The sequence below is a fragment of the Eublepharis macularius genome, chromosome 19 (assembly GCF_028583425.1).
Source record: "Eublepharis macularius isolate TG4126 chromosome 19, MPM_Emac_v1.0, whole genome shotgun sequence".
In the NCBI taxonomy this organism is placed as follows: Eukaryota; Metazoa; Chordata; class Lepidosauria; order Squamata; family Eublepharidae; genus Eublepharis; species Eublepharis macularius.
Genome location: NC_072808.1, coordinates 16089539 through 16116143, shown reverse-complemented (window position 1 = coordinate 16116143; position 26605 = coordinate 16089539). Strand labels below are relative to the sequence as shown.

General features: G+C 46.1%; 1 protein-coding gene across 3 annotated transcripts in view; it reads left to right on the top strand.

The window, feature by feature from the left end:
• The window catches only part of SLC38A5 (solute carrier family 38 member 5), a 76921-nt gene that overhangs the window by 22455 nt on the left and 27861 nt on the right, over positions 1–26605 (top strand). For all 3 annotated transcript variants that reach the window (XM_055003232.1, XM_055003230.1, XM_055003231.1), the window contains exon 2: positions 21113–21313. In XM_055003232.1, the coding sequence (XP_054859207.1) occupies positions 21222–21313 (92 nt within the window). In that variant the 5' untranslated portion in view covers positions 21113–21221. The remainder of the gene's footprint in view (positions 1–21112; positions 21314–26605) is intronic.

The following is a 26605-nucleotide window of genomic DNA, read 5'->3' as shown; positions in this document are numbered from 1 at the left end:
CTCTGCCACTTCAGTCTTTCACCCCACTACAGCTGACAGCCGGACTCTGGTACGGTAGGTACTATACCATGGTACATAGCCCTGTATCCATTTTGAGGGTCTCCTGAAGAATTCTGTTCACAAATTTTTAAATATTTTTATTGCACAAGTAGAACTCTTCAGGAAAGCACATTTTGGGGTTATAATTGTTCAATACTGTAATATTTTGAAGTGAATAAAATTTTTATTATTTATTTAAAGTATGTTATTTATGGATAATTGTTTTAGTATAAGAGACAATTTGTTTCACTTCAATAAGGAGGAAGTTAATTATCTTATTAATAGAAGTTATGTAAGAGAATCAATTAATTGTAATTTATGTGGGCGTGTGCCTCAGTGAAAAAATTGACGGGTCTTCGTCTCTGTGGGGCCCCTAGGCTTCGGCCTAGTCAGCCTTGATAATACAACCCTGCCGTAAACCATAGTAAAGGCATTGTGATTTTCCATGCAGGGACGGTCTCTCTCCCCTCGATCAAATATGAAGAAATTTATTTGATACCCCTGTGGGAAAATTTGTCCCTTTCTGATGCAGCAGAGCTGAGCCCCGTATCCTTTGTAGGTTTAGAAATTCAAGATTTTCCAGAGCGGTTTGATTTGGTGCACCTTTCCTACACCATTATTTGCCCCATATCTCTGTAATCATACTTTTGGCAATGCCTGTATGGTTTCGTGCCAATAAAATGCCATAAAATGTAATTGGACTTAATTGAAAAATGGGTTTCTTTGAAGTCTGTCCCTCTCCTCCATTTCTTTCCTTTCTCACAAGCCCAGTGGCATGGCTTCATCTAATCCACTACCACAGAAAAGAAAGGAAAAGAAAAATTGTTTGGTTTCTGCCATAAATAACAGCTTTTGAATAAGAGGGGATTTAAATTGGAAAACTGGGGCAGTGGCTTCTACCTTTAAAAAGAACATGGGGGTTGCAGTCCTAAAGACACTTTCCTGGGAGTAAATCCCATTGAATAAAATGGCATTTACTCCTGAGCAGACTTGCTTAGGATCACACCCAGAGTTCCCCACATGTTTTGTTCCCTTATCCTCCATTCCATTCAAACTGCGGCCTGGTTTCCGGCCAAGGGATACATTTATATTTTCAAACCTCAGTACTTTTCAGCCCCTTGCCTCATTTCTAAAGTGAGAGTTGCTAGAGACCCCGTTTTGTCTACAAATTCCCTGCTCTCTCGCCCGTTTCACACACGAGTTCTGTACACACGAGGGTGCGAACACGGATGTGTGATCTGACTCCAGGGGGCACAGCATTCTGGGGGTTGACGAGAGGTGGGTGCCGTTTTCTATTTGGGCACATTCACACGTTCAAACCGGACCTGGATAGTGTTTGATCCTCAAATGACAGGCAAACACGTGTCAGCCAGCTCGGAGATATTTGCCTACATTCTTTCCTACTTGCTCCGTGTTCCTCTGGGCTCAGAGCCCTGGCAGAAAAAGACAAAACCATCTCAAGGAGCTAAGCCTGGCTGATCTGGCTGTGGATCAAAGCCAGTGCTGCCTAGGGGCTATTAAACCCGTTCCTGCCTCCCCATTCTGGAACCAATCCGGGCAGCTCTCTTTTCCTGGAATCCCAAGGGGTGGATGGATTTCATTCGTAAATCAGCCCCTTCTGTCATCTCCTGGCTTTCTCCCTCTGCAAGCCTTCCCCAGGCTTGGGGTACAGAGAGCTGCAAAACACACACACACAATATCATGCTCTCACTCTGTGCTCTTGGGGCTGCAATTAATAGGGGAGTTTGCCCAGGAAATAAGGGTCTTTTCCAGGGGGTGCTTTAAAGCCCGCACGTTTTCCGCCTCTGATGCTGCAGATCCTAAATGGAATTTTCATGATATGATCTATAAAAAAAAACCATAGCCACCCCCTCACAAACATATTTGAAGAGGGAAATGGAAGGGGGGGGCGTTGCATGTGGCTGCAGCTGGAAGCAATTTGACCAAAATAGCAGCAGCTCTCGGCCTGTGTGCTGTTTTGGGGGCCTGGGGCTCGTGAAAAGCCCCCAGTCTCTCAGTGGTGCCAGCAATAGATGTTGTCCTCAGATAGGGTGGCTATGCTGTGTTTTTAAAAGAGAAAAGAAGAGAGCAAGGTAACCCAAATTCTGAACACTAAATACTACTGTAAGTTCTGCCGATCTGCATTTTTTGTATCTTTTATTTGGCTAGCCAGGAGGAGGGGCAGGACACTGAAACCTCACGCCCTCCTGGCCTCAAAATCCCAGATTCATTAGATAGTGTCCAAATGCCGTCAAACTCGTCCTCACGCCCCTACGGGTGAGAAACTTCCCTAATTTTTAAAAGCATTACGTTCCTGACGCTCTTCCGCTGGAGCTGGGGTCCTCCAAATTGATTGCATTGGGATGGTCCTCTTTTTAAAAAGTAGTCTCTGTCTTGCTAAGGAACTTTTTTTTCAATTTTAGGAAGACTGTTTTGAAACAAGATGGGACGGATTTGATAGAGGTGCTGCCTGTAAGCTGCTAGCCCGTCCCACCTCACAGAAGTTGGTTGCTTTCAACAGCTGTGACAGATGTTATTCTTCCTTCCTGGGAGAAACACTGGGATTTTAAAAACCTAGGGATGCCAACTGCCTGGAAGGGGAGAAAAAGCATTCTGTCCCTTTAACAGAGGGGTGGTGGTGGTGGAGAGTGCCCTCAAGTCATAGCTGACTTAAGGCAACCCCTGGTGGGGTTTTCTTGGCAAGAGACTAACAGAGATGGTTTGCCACTGCCTGCCTCTGCAACCCTGCTTTGCTTCTGAGATCTGATGAGATCAGGCTCTGGGCTATCCAGGTGAGGGCTAACAGAAACTTAGTGGATGTTGTTTACCTTAGTGGTAATGTTGTTTACCTCCAGGCTTGAAAAGGTTTGGCTGACCATTGCTGCACATTAAACCTCTGTTCAAAAGACAAGACGTTTTTCTCCGGGCAACCTGCCGCTGTCACTTAATACAAAAGGAAATTTCCTGAGCACTGATTTGGGGACAATATGGGTGACAGGTCTGCCCTTCATCCCCTCAGCTGGGCCTGTTCACACATTACAGAGTCCCTATGGCTGCCACAACAACTTTGGATCGGATGCACTCTTGGCGTTCCATGCTGGCCTTAATTCCTGGGTGCATGCTGGCCTTGCGGACTATAGTTTGTGTGGGGGACAGTTGGCTTTAGTCTTCCCTGTGTGGCTTTGTCCTGACCGGAACTGGCTCTGGGGGGCTGCTCTTTGCCCTCTTGGGGAAAATTAAACAAAAGTTTATCGGAAAGTTTCTCCAATAGGGCAACAGTGGCTCCCCAGGGCTGTTTCAGATTGGGGAATTGATGCAGTGTGTAGGGAGGAAGTCATAAACGCCCATTCCCTGTGATCCCGTTCCAAATCAGGCCTCCGCTTGCCTGGGAATTAAGTTCTAAGCAAGGCATTCTTAGAACACGTCTGGTCTCTGGCAGCCACAAGGTCTATGTAAAGGAACATGTGAACAGGCTCTTACGTCTAGCTGTGCAAGCGTGATCGTAAAGGAGGCTGGATCAGAGGTTGGCATCTTCCCTTTGGAAATAGCCTCTTCTTCTCCCCTCTTCCAAGAACCCGCGTGGGTTGACAGTATAGAACAACACGGTAAGGTAACGTAACATGCCTCTGGGTCTGGTTTTGTGGTCGATTTCGATGTGAATTTATTTGGAAATGGAGCTGCATGCTTTTATTGGTCGATTAACAAACTGACGTTTCACTTCCTTAACCTGAGTGCAGCATATATTTGGAGGCTGAAATTTAAGGGTGGTTCTGTTTCTTTCGGGCTTTGATATGCTTCTGTCACTTTTAGAAAGGAAATATTCAAAATGGTCTTTCTTACAAACCGCAGAATTTTTGTGGTTTGTTGGAAATGAGCTTGCATTTCCTTTAATACCCTCCAAAAAGAATCTATTAACTTTTAGTAATATCAGGGCTTTTTTTCAGCTGGAACGTGGTGGAACGGAGTTCCGGCACCTCTTGAAAATGGTCACATGGCTGGTGGCCCCGCCCCCTGATCTCCAGACAGAGGGGAGTTTAGATTGCCCTCTGCGCCGCTAGAGTGGTGCGGAGGGCAATCTAAACTCCCCTCTGTCTGGAGACCAGGGGGCGGGGCCACCAGCCATGTGACCATTTTCAAGAGGCTCCTGAACTCCGTTCCACTGCATTCCAGCTGAAAAAAAGCCCTGGTTATACTTAAGTGTGCCCTGACCTCGATAGCCCAAGTGAGCCTGAATTTGTCCGATCTCAGAAGCTAAGCAGGGTTGGTTAGTAGTTGGATGGGAGACCTCCAGCGAAGACCAGGGTTGCAGAGGCAGGCAACGGTAAACCACCTCTGTTAGTCTCTTGCCATGAAATCCCCTCCAGGGGTCGCCATAAGTCAGCTATGGCTTGAGGGCACTCTCCACCGCCACCATACTCAAATATATTTCTATATTACTCAGGGCTTTTTTTCTGGGAAAAGAGATGGTGGAACTCAGTGAGTTGCCAGCACAGGGGGCAACTCTTGGCGGGAGGTGGTGCCCCTGGTACCACATGTGCGCGAGCAAAGTGCATGCTCCCAGGGCCAATGACGTCATTGTGTGGTCCTGAGTTCCACCACCTCTTTTCCCAGAAAAAAAGCCCTGAGTGTAACTGATCCATTAATTTAAACAGAAGATCTTTCATGGTTGGACAGACCGATTTTGAAAAATCTGAAGCATTTCTTAGAGAGGTTAGGGGAGCAAAGGCAGTGGTTTAAAACTATGGGAGGGGGGTTCCTTAGCGCTTCAGTGTTGTACACGCTTACTTGGGAGTGAACTCAAACTCGGTGTGACTTTCTTCTGAGTAAACATGCATAGGCTTGCAATGCCGTTTCTTGACTAAGAAGCCTCGTAGAGCTGAGCCGAAGGCAAAAACTCCCGTTTTATTTTTGCCTGAAGAAGGAGGGGGGATCCTGCCCCCTCCGTTCGGTTAAGTAAGTTCAACATCAATGAAGCGTCTGTTTGGATGTTTTGTATATTTGTAATTCCCTCAGTAGGTCAGAGGCGGAATGTGTAACACCTTTATTGATTGCGTCTTGCCTCATGCGTCCATCTCTGCTTCTGGGAATCTACGCACAGCCCCAACACACAGAGATTTTTCTCCGCTTGCTGTCAAGGATTGGTGTGGAGTCAGGGGCTTCTGGTCAGCATATCTGAAACACAAACTTCACTGTGCCCGGGCGTGTGTAGCTATTTTCCTTGTGAGGGTGGCACTGATAAAGTTTCCTGCCATGTGATTTCGGACACTCTTGGCTTTCACTTGTAAATTAAAAATAAAAATAAGTTTCTAGACCTTATGGTTTTGGGGTGAAGTGCAGATGGCAGGATCGAAGGGCGGAGGGCAAACTGCATGTCAACACGTGGGTGTACTGAAGCTCTGCCTTTTTAAAGAAAAGCAGTTTCTGATTGTGTTCTTGAGGGGAAGAATCGTAGAGTAGGAGTTGCTTAATCTTTCGTCTCCTGGCTGTGTTTCGCTTCAAATCCTCCTGCACTCTCCCTGTGTTAAGCTGTCATGAACAAATGTAACCTCCAAGTATTAGCTGAATCCCCTTTTAAAGTCATTTACAGCGCAATCTTGAGTACTTTACATTCTGGTTTCCCTAGTTGTGGGGTGTGTATGTAGTTTGTTGACTGAGACCTGCCACAGGGAACTATTTTAGTCACCGTATTAAAGAGATTTTTCAAAATGGCATGACTCATCAAGCATGCCCAGAGTGGCTTACAATAAAATACAAAACGCAATTCAAACAATCAATCATGTATCATTTAAAAATTGCAGCAGCAGCAATAAAAAAGAGCAGAAATTACTTGTCTTTTTATTGCTGCTGCTGTAATTTTTTAAAAGATAGATGATCGTTTGAATTGCGTACAAAATCAGTTACTTAAAAAAGATTGGGCTATGCTAAAACTTCAAGCAGAATTCTGCTTGCGGGGAGGGCGGAATACAAATATGATATAAATAAATGCTCTGCTATTTACTTCCATTTACCTTATCAGAAAATGTTTGAGCTCTCTAAATACTTCTTTTATTTAACAGTTCCAAAGTATCGTCACTTTTTCCTCTTACCTAGATTCAGTGTGTTACCTTCTGCTGAGATGAAGGGCTGTCTTAGTAGAACTAAACATTTCTCTTTCTGAGAAATGTTTTTGTACATATTGTAAAGATCGAGTTGACTCAGTTGCCCATATCTTTTTTAGTTGCCCTCGATATATCTCACTTTGTAGCCAATATATTACTCCCTGGACTGACCGCTACAGAACATTTCAGAACAACAGAAATGAAAGATCTTACTGTCAGGTAAGATTAAAAAGCGCACATGTGAGCTTTGTGAGTTTCACAGGTGGGATGCCACAACAGTGAAGGCTCTGTCCTCCACCTTCCTTTAGAACAACAGGGACTTCCTTGATAATCTTAATAATTGGGTAGGTTTATATGGGAGGAAGATGGTCCTACAGACACCCTGGGCCCAGAACATGTAAGGTTTTCCAAGAAAGAACAAGAAGCCAGTGAAGTTCTTTCAGAACTGGCAAAATAAGAGCGGCAGGACTCTAATCTGGAGAGCCAGGTTTGATTCCCCACTCCTCCACTTGAAGCCAGCTGAGTGACCTTGGGTCAGTCACAGTTTCTCGGAGCTCTCTCAGCCCCACCCACCTCACAGGGTGATTGTTGTGAGGATAATAATAACACACTGTGTAAATCGCTCTGAGTGGGCGTTAAGTTGTCCTCAAGGGCAGTATATAAACTGAATGTTGTTGTTCTTGTTGTTATATCCTACTCCGGTCAACAGCTTTACTGCTGCATTCTGGCGCAATTGCAATTTCCTAGCTGCCTTGAAAGGCAGCCCGGATATGTGGGTTGCAGTAGTCCAATCTTGGTGTGAACAAAACATGGATAACCGTGGCCTGATCGCATTTTACTAGGGAAAGGCACAGCTGGTAGGCCAACTAAAGATATTTGCAAGTACTGAGCCTTCATATGTCTCAGCACAGGTCTACCGCATATACCCTCGCTGTGAATCCACTCTCTCGAAGTAATGCAACTCTGCCTAGATCAGGCGGGCACCTCAGTCTGTGGCTTGCCCTATTGTTGACGACAGTATCTCAGTCTTGTCTGGATTGAGCTTCAGTTTGATGAACATCATCTAATCCATTGCCAATTCCAAACACTTATTCAGAACAACTTATAGCCTCACCTGGATAGGGCAAAAAGAGAGGGAGAGAGATGGGCCTACTACATATTGATAACACCTCACACCAAATCTTCACACACCCCTTCCCAGCAGTTTCCTGTAGAATAGTGTGGCAAACAATATGGAACCCAGTTGGGACTTCCTAGGACAAATCCCAAGGAACCAAGCAGCAATCTTCCAGCACCACCTTCTGGTACAGTTCTGTCAAATAGAGGCAGATCCACCAGATTGCAGTGCCCCCCCCCCATCCTAGATGCCAGTCTGAAATGATACCATGATTGAGGGCATTGAAAGCCACTGAGAAGTCCAGGAGAATTAACAAGATGGCACGTCCCCTGCTTTTCCTATTGAAGGTCATCCGTCAAAGTGACCAAGATGGACTCTGTTCCAAAACAGGGTCAGCAAACAGATTGAGCTCTAGAAAATTGGCCAGATCGTGGTTTGTTTCCCCGAAGAAGAAGAGCGGGGGCCCTTCCTGGCCCTTCCCGGCTCGGTCAGCCTGGGGAGGCGTGAAGTTTGCAGACCTGCCTGGCAAGGTTATGTCAATACATAAAATAAATACTCCCAGGCTGTGGCATGACGTGGCCCTGCATTCCAACACAAGTTTCTTTCTCCTTGAGATTCCACGTGACAGCCCCCCCCAGTGCCCCCCTCGCATATGCATGCTTCCCAATTGGCAGCTAGAAGCAGGAGTCGGGGTCACTGTACTTGATTTCACGATGATCTGCCTCCAGTCCAGATCCAAGACCTGGCGTTAAGAAGGGGTTTTAGATACTGTGCCTGGTTTACCTTAAGCCCTGGCAGTGAAGTAAGTCTTTTGCTAATCCTGCCATGCAAGGCTTTTTTGGGGGGGGGGAAGAGGTGGTGGTACTCAGTGGTGGAACTCGAGACCACACAATGACGTCACTTTGGATCAGCTGGAACTAGGGTTGCCAGCTCCAAGCTGGGAAATTCCTGGAGATTTGAGAGGTGAAACCTGGAGAAAGTGGAGTTTGGGGAGGGAAAGGACCTTGGCATGGCATAATTCCATAGAGTCCACCCCCAAAAGTAGCCATTTTCTCCAGGTGAACTGATCCCTGTGGCCTGGAGACCAGTTATAATTCCGGGAGATCTCCAGCCACTACCTGGAGGCTGGCAACCCTAGCTGGAACAAGGGGGGAGTTTTTAAAAGTTTAAATTGCCCTCGGCGAAAATGGTCACATGGCTGGTGGCCCCGCCCCCTGATCTCCAGACAGAGGGGAGTTTAGATTGCCCTCCGCACTGCCAAGCGGCGTGGAGGGCAATCTCAACTCCCCTCTGTCTGGAGATCAGGGGGCGGGGCCACCAGCCATGTGACCATTTTTAAGAGGTGCCAGAACTCCGTTCCACCATGTTCCTGCTGAAAAAAAGCCCTGCTGCCGTGGAACCCAAGAGCCCTGGTTCCACGACTCCAAATCCTCTGGACCTTCATGTTTGCTAGACATCTTCTATCTTGTGGCTGCTGCATCTGTTTTCACATTAAGGATATGAAAAGTCTTTGGTTTTCCATCGCCCCGGTTGTGAACATACACGCTGGGTTACCAACTTTTTCTCCCCCCACCATCAGACTAGCTGTGCATCTCAAAGCTGTCTGATAGGAAGAGCCAGCGGTGTTCCCAGCCTAGAGATAGCTGGCCAAAGAAAACATTTATTTGTTAAATTCCTGACAGTCGTGCAATTTTTAAAGCCACAGGAACCCTGTCGGGGAAAAATATGCTCGCACCCCTAACAGAATGATGATACTGGCCTCTCATACAGGACTGTTGTAAAAATTTCTGAAATGTGAAGTGTTTTGAACACTTTCTGATGTGTTTTGTAGAACCCTAAGTTTTAATGTAATGTTCCATCCCTCAATCAACAATGTAGAATTTTTCAGTAACGTTCTGTTATTTCAATTTTATTTCAATCCCATTTCCTAAGCGGAGCTTAGTCCAGTCTAAGCCCATTGAATTCAATAGGCTTAGACTGGAGTAACTCACCATAGGATTGCATTGTTAGAAAGGCAACCACATGGCAGCTTCATACACTCTTGCTTTGGCTTGGTTTCATAGGATTTCACTGTAAGAATCAATGACCTGCTTAGGTCACCCACTTGCAGGGCTCATTTCAAGGGGGAACGCACCGGAACACAGTTCTGGCAGTTCCCCAAAGAGGACACATGTCAGGTGGCCCCGCCCACCTGACTCTCGGCCATTTGGGGCCCATTTCAGCCTGGGTTGGGGCTGAAACGGCCCAGATCGGGCCTCTGACGGGTGGTGGATCGCTATCCCACTCAACAGCTGCCCGATCCTGACCATTTTGGGTCCCTTTTCAGCCATTCTCAGCCCCTTTTTGCCATTTTGGGCCCAATTTCAGCTCTGAATGGCCAGGATTTGGTCCAAAACAGCCAGGATAGGTGATGTCAGGGGTGTGTGGCATATGCAAATCAGTTATGCCAATGACACACTTCCGGTGATGGCAAGGGGTGTGGCATATGCTAATGAGTCATGCTAATGAGTTCTTCCAGCTCTTTCTCTATGAAATGACCCCTGCCCACTTGTATGAGATTTGGTGGGGATTCAAGCTTAGGTGAACAACCAACACATTTTGCCAGTTGGGTTGCGCTGCTGGAGTTCTATGCAGTCTCTTAGAAATCCTTGCTTAGAACATACAAGGCAAGACCGTCTTGCTTGCCTTGGTTGCCGGTGTAAGGTACGCCAGAGACATTTGCAAGCAGAACGGGAGCGCCCCATCCATGTTTTCTTGCTCTCAAAGCCCTCCAAAGATGGAAGATATACTTTTATTTATTTATTAAAAACATTTCCATGCTGCCTTTTCACTCAATTCAGGGTCCTCACATTGGGTGAACATTTAAACAAAACGTTAAATACCTTAAAAAGCATTTACCATACAAATATGTTTTTAACACTAAAATATAATAAACACACACTTTAAAAAAACACATAAAATGCACACAAATGGGGCGTAGGGCTAATAAGGAATAGCAGGGGAATGCCAAACCACACTACGTGGTTCTCCCACTGGCAGAAGATGATGACAGAGGGAAACAGACAAACTTCCCTGGGCAGGGAGTTCCAAAGTTTTGCCACCTGAATCAAGAAGACCTTTTCTTGGTAGAACCTTCTGAAGATAACTGGAGTGGTTGGCTAGGTTCATATGGTGGACCTCATCCTTCAGGTACGCTAGCCCCAAGCTATATATGGCTTTTAAGTTCTTGTGTTGTTGCTGAGAGAATGGAGACACCAACATATCTTGGTCCTTCCTTCTTTCTGAAACAAAATACTTCTGCTATGGAACTCAGAACAGCCTGTAGCAATGAGTTCCGTAGTCTAACTATGTGCCGTGTGGGAAAAGTACTTTTGCTGATCCTAAATCCGATAACTAGCAATTCCAGTAGATAAGCCTGTGGTTTGTTTCTGTCATTCAGAGAATGATTTCTCACTACACCAATCAAGACTTTAGAGACATCTTTCTAACAAAGCCCCTCACAGTTCGGGGGGCAACCATGTTTAACAGAGAAGCAGCAGCTTGGGCCTGCCCTTGTCAAAATAGCCCCTTCCTGTACTTGCTTTGAAAGGAGGGGACAAGTTTGCATATATGTTGGTTTACTCTTCACCAGCTTTTCCCCAGGTTATAAAAGTCGGGACTTTAAATTCTTCTTCCTGTTCCTTTCAGTTCCCATGTTTCTACCCTCTCCAGGTTTATCGTATTTGATTTTGGGGTGGAGTGATCTGACTAGCGCATAATGCGGGCATTGTATGATGTACAAGCATTTTAATGCTAGGTGTTTTAATTCTAAAGTCAGTGGATGTGGCCGGCTATGTTTTCTTCTAGAGCCGTAGTGCCTCAGAAAAGGGGTGGGGTAATGTTCATCTTCAATGGAATACACCCTTGCCTAGTCATTCATTCGTTATCTTTGCTTTCTGTTCAGCATATAAGGGAGTGAGCATAGGATAGAGGCCAAGAACTGTGTGTGTCGGGAAGATTGTGAATAGACATGGGCACAAACAGAAAAAAAAAGAACATGGTGTTCGTTGTTCGTTCCCATCCACGAACAACAAACACTGACGAACATGATCCTGTTCACAAACATGTTCGTTGTTCGTTGTTCGTGGGGGCCAGCAGGCTCTCCTCCAGCCATCAAGATCCCTACTGCACCACTCCCAGAAACCCTACCTGAGCAGGCACCAGGAAAGGTACCAATAATAAATAATAGTTTGGCCATATAGCCTGGAAGCAGCCCTGGAACTTGAAGGGGTAGATCCCTATCCCACCACACACAAAGAAAATTCAAGCTCCAATGCACTCACCCTGTCTCTCTAACAGCAGCTGTCTCTCCCTGAAAGCCAGAGCTGGGAGCCCCCCTCCCCCCTGGTCTTTTCCTCTTGTAACAAATTTGGAGCTCCAGTCCACACTTGGAAGGAAGACCTGCCTATCAAGCTAAATTGGGCTTCGACTGGGGTTTCCAGGGCAACAGCAGGAGTTCAGACAGAGTTCAGACAATCCCTACCTGAGTTGCCAAGGGAATTGATTGCAGGTGCCGGACTGTCTGGCTTGACGAACAGCAATGAAGAGCAATGAAAGAGGCTTGCAACGAACACCTGTTCCGTTTAGAATGGGGCCTCACAGCTGATTGGGCTGTTTGTGAGTTCTTTTCGTTTGTATTGCTGTTCGTGCCCATCTCTAATTGTGAACTCTCACAAACTCACTAGGTGGCCTTAAGCAAGCTGTTTTTCCAACTTGAGCTCCCCAACTACAATATGAGGATAGTATTACTGGCCTACCTTACAGGGCTGTTCTAAGGATTAATGTCGCCATGTGTCTGGAATGGTTTGAACACTGAAAGCACTACATTAATGTGAAGGATGCTTATTAATCTAAAAGTGCTACTGGACTCTTTTTGATTTTGCTACTACAGACTAACACAGCTAACTGCTCTGCATTTATTAATCTACAGTGTTTAAAGCAGCAGTTCAGCTCCACAGCAATCCTCTGAGGTAGGTTTTTCAGTGGTTCAGGGGAAAATATGACTTTGTGACTTCATCAGAAGTTTGATGTACAGTAATCAGAAGGAGGGGAGGGAAGGCGGCATGGTATGAGTTGGTCACATCAGATCTTGGAAGCTAAGCAGGGTCAGTAGATGGATGGGCAACCACCAAGGAAGACTCAGCAGAGGAAGATGATGGCAAGCCACCTCTGCTTCTCACTTGTCTTGAAAGCCCCTTGCGACTTGATGGCACACACAATCAGAAGGGCACACACTGTTGCCCTCCGCAACAGCTCAGAAAGCAGGAGCTGGTAAAAAAAATGGCAGAGATGCTTAGAGGTAGGCCAAGATTCACATTTTGTGTTTGAATTTATGGATCCCCAAATAAAATTTAAAAAAAGATGACACAGGGTGGCACTGTCAGTTGTGAATAGAGATGGGTACGAACCGGAAAACAAACCATGCAGTTCGTGGTTCGTCAAATTTCACGAACCACGAGGTTTCATGAACCTGCCCCTGGTTCACAAACTGGCCCATTTGGTTCGTGAAAACATCACATCCAGGTCAGAAAACCATCACGTCCGGGTCAACAGAAGGTCTGCAGGAAGTCCATCCCCTGTTGCCTAAGAAACTGATTAATTGGCACCAGGCTGTCTGCAGTCACAAACCAAAAAACGAACCAAACGAACCAGCCTAAAGTTCGTGGCAGTTTGTTAGAAATGGGATCTGACGAACTGCAGTTTGCGAACCACAAACTGTCCTGGTTTGTGCTTAATTTTGGTTCCAGTTTGTTTCAGTGGTTGAGTATCTCCCAGAGCATCCTAGCAGCTGAAAGGATCGGGCCCCTCCTCTGTGGAAGAGATCTGGATATTTGTGCATGTGTGAACAGCATAGTCCCTGGTACCATTCACATGCTGCTATGTGTATTTTTACTTGCGTGTCCTTACCCAAAGAACAAACAGTAGTATGTGAATTGGCCCCTGGCAATTTGCCTTTTGAGTTTCACAGTGGAGCATGGATTTGACTGTGGGTTCCCACATTCAGGCCAAAGGCACCAACCATCATACCGCATGGGCTCTGATAGGCATTAATAGCCAAGTTTACACGTTCTGAGACCAAGGCTGGTCCCCCGTCATCCATGGTACAGTTCCCTTTGTCAGGGAAGGGAGCTTTGACTCTTGAAAGCTTTTACTCTGGAAATCTTGTTGGTCTCTAGGTGCTACTGAACTCAAATCTTGCTCTTAGAGCCAAACTACACGAGCCGCCAGACACGTGTTCTTCATGTGTTCGGTTCTAGTCCCTTGGGGCCAAGCTACAAGTGACAAATGACACTTGAACGGCAAGTGGATCGAGCGGAGAGCAAGGGGAGGGCAGGTGAACAGGGAGGAATACACTTGCCGTTCAAGTGTAATTCATCACTTGTAGTTTGGCCCCAAGGCTCTAACACTGGTTAGGTTCTTGCAGGCATCTTTGGAATTCTGTCACAGTATGATGGGCAGTGCCACAAAATGGCTGCCAAAAAAAGGTTGCTGCAGGAGGTAGTACCAGCCACAAAATGGCTGCCACTTTCAGACACACAGTGAAGCTCCTTGAGCTGTGGTGGCAGCTGCTGCTGAAGCAACATTTTAAAATATCCAACCAGCCAGTCAGATCTCCAGTGGCCAGCCAGAAGCCTTGCTGGACAAAAGCCTGATTTAAAAAAAAAAAACACTTGGCGGGCGCCAGGGAATATGTTGGTGGGCACCATTTTGGGAACCCCTGCTTTAACCACTACACTGCTGGCTTCTCACAGTTGGCAGCCCTAATCGAGTAGTCTGCCTAGACTCTCTGTTGGAAGGTATGACGTCCATATTTACAAGCCCTGGTTAATGTGAAGAACGGAAAAAGGGCACACCGTCCGGCAGTTGGGAATCTCCTGGAATTAAAACTGATCTCCAGACGACAGAGATGGCATTATGCCCTGCCGAAGCCCTTCCTCTCCCCAACCTCTGCTTTCCCCAAGCTGCACCCCTAAACCTCCTGGAAGTCCCCAGACCTGGAGTTGGCAACCTTGGTGATGCTGGAGGTTTACCATCTTAGGGCCAAGCTACACATGACGAATGACACTTGAACGGCAAGTGTATTTCTCCCTGTTCACTGGCCCTCCACTCAATCCACTTGCCGTTCAAGTGTCATTCGTCATGTGTAGCTTGGCCCTCAGACGCCGTTTCTTCCCAGAGGCCTCTTGTAGGGAGTGCCCTGAGAACAGACTCTCTGTGGGTGGCGTACAGCTGCCCATTGCAACCACAGCAGCAGCTGGCCAGCCTCACCTTTTCACCAGACTCCTGGAGACGCACCCGCGCTAGGCCAACACCCTTTCCAGTGTGGCAAAAATAGAAACGCTGGGCAGAAAAGTTTTGGGGGGGGTGGCCCTTATTTTGCAAAGGAAATAGGCCAGGCGTCGTGGTTTCCTCTGTCTCCTCCTTGAATCACCTGCGGATCTTACTCTCTTTCTGGAGACTGCAGGAAGACAGAGGCGTATTGGCTGCCAGCCCACCTTCCCATGCCCAGTGGGCTTTGTTCTCCTGCCAGAGTGAGAACAATCACCATCTTCTATGGGAACATAACTTGGAGCCAAGGATGTGATTACAGTTCAAGGCACTAACCAGACCTCTCCACTGCCAGTCCTGCTCCGCCCTGCTCTGGGACTTCTTTCCCAGGAGCAGGTAGCTGGGTTAAGCTAGGGTTTTTTTAGTTCCAGGGATTCCAGCTTCCACAGGAAATGTAATTAACGTATCTTGGGGAAAAAACGTGCTTTGTTACCTTTTCTCAGAAGGATTCCTGTCCCTTTATGACAAATAGCATTCAAGAGCTGAACCTTGTAGCAGGTCTAACAGATTCATTGTAACATACGTTTTTAGGGGCCCAAACCCACCTGATTGGATGTGCGTATGCACATATGTGCTGTAAAGCTGCTGCCCACTTATGGCGACCCCAACAAGGATCCTCTGAGGCAAGTGAGAAGCAGAGGTGGTTTGCCAGTGCCTTCCTCTGCAGAGTTTTCCTTGGTGGTTGCCCATCCAATTACCAACCCTGCTTAGCTTCTGAGATCTGTTGCAATTTGACTGTGCCATACTGTCTTCTCTCCCCTGTAAAGGTAAAGGTAGTCCCCTGTGCAAGCACCGAGTCATTACTGACCCATCATGACGTTTTCTTGGCAGACTTTTTACAGGGTGGTTTGCCATTGCCTTCCCCAGTCATCTACACTTTACCCCCAGGAAATTGGGTACTCATTTTTACCGACCTCAGAAGAATGGAAGGCTGAGTCAACCTTGAGCCGGTTACCTGAACCCGGCTTCTACCAGGATCGAACTCAGGTCGTGAGCAGAGCTTGGGCTGCAGTACTGCTGCTTACCACTCTCCGCCACGGGGATTCTAGAGAAGAAGAAAACAATGGAATCCAATGAGTATGAAATGTAGGCAGTACAAATAATGAGTGGATCAAGCAGAGGATTTCTATGGATCGAAGGAATTTCCATCTGCAGAGTGGTCTTTTCTGACCCCTTCCTCCCCACTGCAGCCCTAAATGCCCTCCCCCCAGCATGCTGCTTCCAGGGCCCCCCCCCCAGGAACCACAGGAGGACAAAATCTGTCCTCCTGATTTTGCCTGTCAAAATCGTCATGGGATCCAGCCCTATGACTTTTCAATGTGAAGCTCATATGTATATGTGTGATCAATATAACTTACCTGGCTTTGCTAACTGAGTGGAAATACACATTGCAAATTACCTGGGGACGCTCAAGTGGAAGATTTTGTGTGTGGCCCTCAATTCACGTGCAGGCTGTTCTTTCTCAGTGCATGTGAATGCCGCTTTCATGGGAGCTCCCTTGTATGAACTCACCACAATTACGCCGAGTCGGGAGAGCCGAGTTCCAATTCAATGAGAACTCTCAGGGATGGATACCATAGAGCAAAATAGTAAAGAGTCCAGTAGCACCTTAAAGATGAACCATCTGACAAAGAGAGCGGTGGTTCTCGAAAGCTTATGCTACAATAAAGTTGGTTAGTCTTCAAGGTGCTACTGGACTCTTTACTATTTTGCTACTACAGACTAACACGGCTAACTCCTCTGGATCTATACCATAGAGCAAGTGCTTTAGGCTCCTCTGATTTGCCAATTTGCATTTCTTTAAGGTCTGAGAAAGTGTCAAGATCTGCATTTCCATGAATGGATGTAGGAGGTAAGGGAAACTGAGAATTTGGCAGTTGTAGACAGCCTGGGATACTTTTAGCAGTTGAGGAGGAACTGATATCGAACACATGAATGTACTCAGAGCAAACTGAAGTGTGACTGTGCAATCCAGTGCATGGGAAATTGGAGGGGGGACACGTGAAATGAGGTTCATTTGAGAGCCAAGCTACAAGTGACTTCTGACACAGGTTGGACACTTGTCAGCTTCCCTCAAGTTTTGATGGGAAATGTAGGCATCCTGGTCTTACAGTTTGGCTCTCCATTTAATTGAAGTTTACAGAAACTGCCCCCCCCACACCCAGTGGAGGGGAAGGGGGGCTCCTGAAAAGAGCCCGACGCCCGCACTCCCCTCCCGACCGCATGTTCTCCCTCCCATAGACTGCCGCTCTGTAAACTTCAATTAAATGGAGAGCCAAGCTGCAAGACCAGGACGCCTACATTTCCCATCAAAACTTGAGGGAAGCTGACAAGTGTCCAACCTGTGTCAGGTGTCACTTGTAGTTTGGCTCTGAGTGACCCTAGGTATTTGGTAATGTGTATCTCCACCCTGATTGAACCCCTGCTGTGTGAGAGGGAACTATTGTTCTGATGCAGGCCTAAATTAATAGAATGAAGATTACTGATAAAGACTAATTTAGCAATTTCATGTCGCAGTCTCTCACTGAAAGCTCTTTACTGGGCAATTTCAAGTCACCTGTCTTCAACAAAGAAAACATCAAAGGCAGAATGAAACTGTTAAATTAGAATTTATCAGTCGTCTTGATTCTATTTAATGGTTCCTACCACACATTAACAGGACGATTGTTTAAATTATCACCAATAATTTAGTGATAATAACAGTGGATGGTCACTGTTCGTTTTAAAGTTGCCAGCTTTAAACTGGTTCCTCTAGCTGATTCTTGAATATCAGTTTGATTTACAGCAAATTATTCAGTGGTTTCATTTAGTTCCATACCATAAAATGCTTCAAGTACCCTTTTCTGCATATTATCGCCTCTATTAAAGGGACAAGATAATTTTCTCCTGGGCTGATTGCAAGGTTTCTGCTGCAACAAGCTAACATGGTCTGGAGTTCTCAGTTTTGCTAAAGCAATGGGATAAGGCCTTAAGTCATATACCTGTTGCCACTATGTCAAATACCTGTTGCAATTTTTTGCAACATTCAGCAAAAAATTGTGTTTAGGGTATATTGGACAGCACAGTGTGTTTTACTAAAGGGCCGATTCCAGACGGGCACAAGTAAAGCGAGCGCTTTCGCTTTTCCAGCGACCTCACTCGTAAAAACCCGTAATGTCCCGTCCCTGCTTACCTCTGGTTCATGGCGCTGTGTTGCGCTCCAGAAGTGGATGGTGTGAACGCCGTATTGCGGGTTTGCACACTTCTGGACACTTCGTCGCCGTGGAGAGGCCCTCCCCTTTTCCTCCTTCCTTTGTCGGCCGGCCGGCAACAATATTCCCTTAATTTTTTTTTTAAAACCGGGCGCCATTTGCGCAGTCGCACGTTTGCACAAATGCACAAATGCACAAAAGTTGACGCTGCGTATTCGCATACCTGCGCATTTGCGCATTTGCGCAAAACACGTAATTTTTTTTTTAAAAAAACTGAAATGCGAACCAATGAAGGCCCCCGACGTCAACTGTGACGGGGAGGAAACAACCAATCCCGGGTACCTCAGTTGGCCGTGCGAACATCCGGAAGCGGGATGGCACGGCACGCTGCGAGACAAAGTGGATGGAGACGAAAGTGAACGTGTGGCCGGTAAGCGATTATTTCCGCAGAAAAACCGCAATTTCTGGCCATCTGGAATCGGCCAAGGTTTAAGCACAGTGTCTAACTGTTGGCAGCGTAACTCACAAAATGCATCTCTTAAGCATATGCTTTGGTCATGTTTAGTCATTTGGGGAGGAAATTATTAGTCATATTAATTTTGTGGTAGAAAACTCATTTATTTTTGAAGACGTTAATGTGCTGTTAAACTACATGCCTGGCTCTTGGAATCTAAGGAAATGGACCCTCTGTACCCTTACAGTTGCTAAAAAACTTATACTTCAGCGCTGGAAAGACAAAAGTCCCCCTCCTATAAATCTCTTAATTGACAACCTTATAAACTTACCAACATTTGAATGTATCGCATATAGAAGGCAACTGTGCATGGACTTATATTTCGATATTTGGAAATCTTTTATAGATACCTATGTATAGATTTGCCAATAGTGTTTTTGTGGCCAGCATTGTATTTTCTTTTTTTCCTCCTGTTTGCTTTTTTTTTTTTTTAATTTTAATGTTTTAATTTACCAAAATAAAAAGTACAGAAGAAAAAAGGAAAGGGAAGAGTAATAAAGTCACAGAGATTTTACAGCTATTCACTACAAGTATTATTAAAATACAGAGTACACAGAAAAAAAGAGAGAGCTTAACCGTTATCAACATTTCTCCTTATTGAAGTGAAGATTACCAATATTACGTCCAATTAATATATATTTTCCCTCTATACTATTTTTATTTTTTTATATTTTTGCATTAATAAATTAAAAAGCCACTTTGGTACAGTGGTTAAGAGCGGCAGGACTCTAATTTGGAGAACTGGGTTTGATTCTCCTCTCCTTGAAGCCAGCTGGGTGACCTTGGGTCAATCACAGCTCTCTCAGAGCTCTCTCAGCCCCACCCACCTCACAGGGGGATTGTTGTGGGGATAATAATAACATGCTTTGTAAACCATTCTGAGTGGATGTTAAGTTGTCCTGAAGGGTGGTATATAAATAATAATAACATTCTATTATTTTAATAAATTACTACTACTACTACTACTACTATTGTTGTTGTTGTTGTTGTTGTTGTTACAAATTTTAAAAAGAATGGGTGGGAGGAATGATGGTGTGCGAGCTAAGGTAAGGAATGTTCAGGGAAAACTGTTGTGTGGCTACTCCGTTGTCATTACGAGCACATTGCCACTCGACGAAAACGACATGGAGAATCATTGCTGCCCAGATGTACCTTGGCAGTTCTGTGTTTGGAGCTCGCAGAGATATTGTCAGCTAAATTCTCAGCCGTTGTTTGCATTGGGACTGCAGTAGGTAGGAAAAGGGCACCTAACAGTGAAGTCCTAATCAGATTTATTCCAGTCTAAGCCCACTGATTTCACTGTAAGACCACCACCCTAAATCCACCTGAAATGGCCCAAGGTAGCTACTGTTTGCCCCACAGGGGAAACTTAAGTGCAGGGCTCATTTCGAGGGGGAACGCGCAGGAACGCAGTTCTGGCAGGTCCCCAAAGAGGTCACATGTCAGGTGGCCCCGTCCACCCGACTCTCGGCCATTTTGGGCCCGTTTCAGCCTAGATTGGGACCGAAACGGCCCAGATCGGGCCTCTGATGGATGGTGGATCACTCTTCCACTCAGCAACAGCCCAATCCTGACAATTTTGGGCACCTTTTTGGCCATTTTCAGCCCCCTTTTGCCATTTTGGGCCCAGTTTTGGCCCTGAATGGCCAGGATTGGGTCCAAAACAGCCAGGATAGGTGATGTCAGGGGGTGTGGCATATACCAATCAGCCATGCCAATGACACACTTCCGGTGATGCAAGGGGCGTGGCATATGCTAATGAGTTATGCTAATGAGTTATGCTAATGAGTTCTTCTCGCTCTTTTTCTACAAAATGACCCCTGCTTAAGTGTACTGGGAAAGCTACGTTTTTCCACCAGTTCACTTCTGATTTCAGAGCCCAGGTTGGACAACTCCCCCCCACCTTTAGAAGACATGAAGCACAAGTATAGAATGTAAAGCAGAGAATCGGAAGGCTGGAAGGAGATTTCTATGGGTGAAAGGGTTGCCTGCCAGTTTCCTCCACAAATGCCCCCTCCCGAAAGGTAACCAAGACTGAGTGACAAATAGACTGGACTGGACTAGACGTACTGAAGGAAGTGGCATCAAAGGTAGCTTCACTAATAGGATTCACGCTTTCTTTGCAATCAAAAATCCACTTGCTTTGTCCATATTTGTTTGCTTCTGGACAATTCAAGCCATGTGTCTTACTCCCCTCCTTGTTTGCTTTGGGCCACCCAAGTACTTCACTCCACTCCACCCCACCCCATCCTTAAATTTTTGAAAGCCTGAATTTAGAAAGCGGAATAAAATTATGCAAAAGGAATAGGATTGATCAGCATCATTGGTGGTGTGCGTTTTTTTCTTTTCCTTGTTGCAAAGTTTGGGTGTGTGTTGGGGGAGAAGTTCGCAATATGTGGAGTACGTGCCATCCTTCTGGGATGTTTGGCTGTGTGAAAATGCCAGACAGGGTAACATGCCAGCTCCTGCCTGAAAGGGTGGGTAGGAAGGCGGACTGGGTAATATCCTTCCTCACCCACGTCCTGTCAGGACAGACTTTCCCTCAGGCATGGGGTAGGAAATTGGAATCACTGCCTATTCCTTGGCATGCACTAAACTAAACTAACTTCAGTAGCAATGCATCTCTGTGCAGACCCCTCCCCAGACACACCCATCCCCAGCTGGGGGTTGAACATGTGGATATCTTGATTCCAAGAACCCCCTTTGTTCCAACTCCCTGCAGTTCTTTGCAAACATCGTACATGGGGCATTGCTTGCTGAACGTTTCTCTATTTCATATCTCTAGGTGTGTTGCTGATCCGAGCACATCTACTGTTAGTGTCACTCTCCGGTGTGATTTACCCACTTTGGTTGCGTACCCTCGAGCCCAGCATACGTGCACCCACACGTCCACGATGGAGATGCAGAAGATTGGAGAAGAGGCGGGCACCGAGCACCTCAATGGGACCATACCTGACAGTGAAAAGGCTGCTGTGCTGGAGGATGAGTGAGTTTTGGGGAGTAAAAAACGGGCAGGGTGCCTGGGAACGGGTGGCGTGGGAAAAAGAGAAGAGCCTGGCGGAAGAGTGGAAAGGGGAGGTGGAAACTTGGAATTCAAGTTAGGAAGTTTGGGAGTCTTTTTGTGATCTCCGTTTCTGTAAGTAGAGGACAGTTTCTGAGCAGCCTTTTAGGGGGGCAGTCTCCCTGTGAGGAGGGGAGACTCAAGGGTGCCTTCTGCACATCAGAATTCAAGTCCAGTAGCACTTTAAAGAACCACAAAATTTTCCAGGTTGCAAGCTTTTGTGAGTCAAAGTTCCCTTCTATGAATTTTGTCCTACCAATACAGACGAACACAGCTGAAACCAAGGGTCGTTCTGTGGAAAAAGAGCTGGAGGAACTCATTAGCATAACTCATTAGCACAACTCATTAGCATATGCCATGCCCCTTCACATCACCAGAAGTGTGTCATTAGCATAACTGATTTGCAGGTGCCACACCCCCTGACATCACCTATCCTGGCTGTTTTGGACCCAATCCTGGCCATACAGGGCCAAAATTGGGCCCAAAATGGCAAAAGGGGGCTGAAAATGGCCAAAAAGGTGCCCAAAATGGTCAGGATCGGGCCGCTGCTGAGCAGGAGAGTGATCCACCACCTGTCAGAGGCCCTATCCGGGCCGTTTCGGCCCCAATCCAGGCTGAAATGGGCCCAAAATGGCCGAGAGTCAGGTGGGCAGGGCCACTTATCATGTGACCTCTTTGGGGAACTGCCAGAACTGTGTTCCTGCATGTTCCCCCTCGAAATGAGCCCTGCCTGAAACGAACAAGGGCTCACTGGGAATACATACAGGTTGAGCAGATAGAAAGCAAGTTTTTTTTTTAACTTCATTTATAACCCACTTTTTTCCCCAGTGGGGACCCAAAGCAGCTTACATCTTTCTCCTCTCCTCTATTTTGCTTCCACACAACCCTGTGAGACAGATAAGGCTGAGTGCGAGTGACTGGCCTAAGGTCACCCAGCAAGCTTCCATGGAAGAGGGAGGATTCGAACCTGGGTCTCGCAGATCTAAGCCCAACATTGTAACCAGTGCTGGGTTACATGGTGTGATAATACTGGTTCACTGGCAGCATCAGTCCAGCGTCCAAATGTGTTAGAAAATGGGTAGGCAATCTGCAACAGGCCTGTGGAACATTGGCATACTAGACCATTTTGCCTGAGCAGCAGAGCTGGTTGGTTCTTGTCCCAGAGCGCCTATAGGACTGGATTTGCTCCCGGCGTCCCTGACCAAGCACAGCCCTCATATCATAACATGCCATGTGTTTTCCACCCCACCTGCAAATTCCCAGGTAATCATTGAGGCGTACAGTCCCAAAAGATTACGTATTTCTGTCTGAGAAGCTGCTTCAGTCAGCAGAAAACCTCTCGGCAACTTTTTCTACAAAGCTCCAAAATTATTCCCACCTGCATCTGTTTTGACTGAAACTGCACTCAGGCAGGTGGGGGCATGGCACCCGTATCCTATCTTGGGCCTATGCGAGATACAGACAGACATTTTAAGTTTATGACAAGGCACAACATTTCCAGTCTTCTGTGGAGGTCTCAAATTGATGGTGGGATTGAGAGATGTCTCTCGAAGAACATTCGCTTGGCAGCTTTTCATGTTCTGGATTTAGAATCTCTCTACACAAGAAATTTTACATGGGGACGCTCAAGCGTAGGGGGACGCAATGTTAGCTGGGAAGCGTAGTTTTAAAAGACCGAGCCTGCGGAGATCGCTCCTCAGAGGGTTTGTTAATTGCATCTTTGCCTCCCCCAAGGCTCTGTCAATTTCACCTCCCCTTCAGGAAGGCGAAGATGAAATTAACAAACCCTTTAAGAAGTGATCTCCATCAGCTCTGTCTTTTTAAAATTACCCTCCTGTAGAGAGGTGAAATTGACAGAGCCTTCAAGGAGGCGAAGATGAAATTAACTACCCTTTGAGAAGCTATCTTCGCCGGCTCTGTCTTTTTAAACTATGCTTCCCAGCTAACATTGCGTCTCCCTACACTTGCACGTCCCCGGGTAAGATGTCTTGTGTAGAGAGACTCTTAGTATTGGCACATGGAATTAGAAATGGAGGAAGCGCATGGGAAGTGTGCTGTTTGGGATGCTTAAGCATGGAGTCTTTAAAAGGCAGCAAATGCTGAAGCAGCATTCATTGTGCCGACTGATTCGTGGGTTTTTTTGAGGTAGAGAAAGAAGAATCTCTGTCTCTGTCTCTCTCTCTGTTCTTTCCATTCTCTTTCCAGTGTAGTGTATGTTGAGCACTTTGAAAGGGATTATGTATCTGAGCCTTTAAAGAAAAGGTATTGTCCCTGCCCTTCTGGGATTCACTGCCACTAGATAATGGTGACAGCCAGAGCTCATTTTGAGGGGGAACGTGCTGGAACGCAGTTCCGGCAGTTCTCCCAAGAGGCCATGTGTCAGGTGGCCCCGCCCACTGGATTTCCGGCCATTTTGGGCCTGTTTCAGCCTGGATTAGGGCTGAAACAGCCCAGATCGGGCCTCTGACAGGTGGTGGATCACTCTCCCACTCAGCAGCGGCCCAATCCTGACCATTTTGGGCCCCTTTTCAGCCATTTTCAGCCCCTTTTTGTCATTTTGGGCCCAATTTCGGCCCAGAATGGCCAAGATTGGGTCCAAAACAGCTAGGATAGGTGATGCCAGGGGGTGTGGCACATGCAAATCAGTTATGCTAATGACACACTTCCGGTGATGGCAAGGGGTGTGGCATATGCTAATGAGTTAGACTAATGAGTTATGCTAATGAGTTCCTGCAGCTCCATTTCTACGAAATGGCCCCTGGTGACAGCCATTCATTTTAGAGGATTTAAAAAGAATTAGACAGGAAATAATGTTTTATTGGACTCGATAGCTAAATTGAACTTCCATGTTCAGAAGCAGTATAGTTCTAAAGACCAAATGCTGGACAAAAACTGTCTGATTGGCTGCTGTTGGCAACAGAAAGCTTCTCTGTGTCGACGTTTCATTCGGTCCAGCAGAAGTAGGCAAAGTTTTTGGTCCACGTGCTGAAAAAGAAAATGCAACAGCTACCTTTGAGGATGCTGATGTACTGGCAGAAGAAAGGGGAAGGGGAGAGGCGAGTACTTGGCTAGTCACACGAGAGTAAACTGTGCCCCATCAGGCCTGCCAGTAGGTCAAGAGCTTGCTTCAGTGGCTTGGGCAGACGAGCAGCCCTGCATGCCGAGAGCAGCAGTATGGCTTGCCGCCATGCGCGCACATGTAGGGGGGTTGCTTGTCTCTGATCAATGCATTGGTGCTGGTGGAGAATACCCTAAAATCATAGCTGACTTACGATGGGGTTTCCATGGCAAGAGACTAACAGAGGTGGTTTGCCGTTACCTGCCTCTGCAACCCTGTTCTTTGCTGGAGGTCCCCCATCCAGTTATTATCCTAGACCGACCCTGCTTAGCTTTTGAGATCTGTCGAGATCAGGCTCACCTAGGCTATCCAGGTCAGGGTGATCAATGTGTTGGGCACCCCTGATTCCAAAGAATCCTTGGAATGCCACAGAGCAAAAATGTCCTCTTCTGAAATCCCACCTCACCTGTCTTCATGGATCCTTCCAGAAAGTTCCTATTTGCTGGACAAGGTTATGGCTGGACAGGGTTCATACAGGTAGGACAGCAGGATTTGAGATGGGAGCACTGACGCTTGAAAACTTACACTCTGAAAATCTTGTTGGTCTCTAAGAACTTAGAGCTTGGCTCTCAGTTGTCACTGGACTCAAATCCTGCGGTTCTACTGCAGACCCAAATGGTTACCTGCCTAAACTATGCAGATAGGGCTTATGTATAATTTCCCCTTAATTTCAGTGGAACTTGTGAAGGAGAAGAAGGAGTGAGAAATTTTTTTTTTAAGGCTATCAGCCTGACATTATTTGGGGGAAACCGGCAAGTGACATCACACCTCCCTAAGAATTGACCAAAATTCTAGAGTAAACCATAAAAAGTTTTTGTTGATTCCTAGAGAGGTTTTCCTGGAAGTGACATCATGTCATTTGCCAACGGCCATCCTCCCATGTTCTTTCTTTCTGCCCTTCTCCTGCTGATCGTCAGACTGGCCTAAACCAAGAATGGTATTCCACAACGGGGAGATATAGTAATATAATGTAATAATTTGATCAGTGGAAAAGTGCAAAGTGCTACCAGCAATATGTCAACTTCTAAGAAATAGTATAATAAATATTTAATACATATACAAAACTACAATAGTCCCAAAATGGGTAAGAGGGCCAAAAATACAATAAATAAAAAATAAAATAAATAAGTAAATAAATAACAATACATTCAATTCATTCACCTTGAAATTCAACAGGTTAGAGCAAGAAATGTATAAACAATCTTCAAAGCAATGAGTATCCAAATGCAGGGCTTTTTTTCTGGAACGGAGTTCCAGAACCTCTTGAAAATGGTCACATGGCTGGTGGCCCTGCCCCCTGATCTCCAGACAGAGGGGAGTTTAGATTGCCCTCCGCGCTGCTGGCGTTTAAACTAAACTTCCCTCTGTCTGGAAATCCAGGGGTGGGGCCACCAGCCATGTGACCATTTTTGCCGAGGGCGATTTAAACTTTTAAAAACTCACCCCTTGTTCCAGCTGACCCAAAGTGACGTCATTGGCCCTGGGAGCATGCCTGCACTTTGCGCGTGCACGTGTGGTACCAGGGGCACCACCTCCCGCCAAGAGTTTCCCCTTGTGCTGGCAATCCACTGAGTTCCACCACCTCTTTTCCCAGAAAAAAAGCCCTGTCCAAATGTATGATTTATTTGTATGATAAATGTATGATTTATTTATTTAAATACTCACCGCTTTGAAGATTGTGTATACATTTCTTGTTCTAACCTGTTGAATTTCTGGGTGAATGAATTGAATGTATTGTTTTTTATTTATTGTATTTTTGGCCATCTTACCCATTTTGGGACTATAGTTGTTTTGTATATGTCTTAGATATTTATTATACTATTTCTTAGCGTTTGACATATTACTCGTAGCACTTTGCACTTTTCCACCAATTAAATTATTACATTATATTGCTATATCTCCCAGTTGTGGGATACCATTCTTGGTTTAGGTTTGTTTGTCTGAGAGAGCTTCTCTTTTTTTGGACTGTCAGGCTGGGCCTGGTAACCTTAGATTTTGCTTATCCCCTCCCCACCAGCTACTTTTAATGAGCTGTCTGGTTCTGAATGCGGCCTTCTCAGAATATTTTTAAAAGCCAGATTTCTAGCCCTCATCACCAC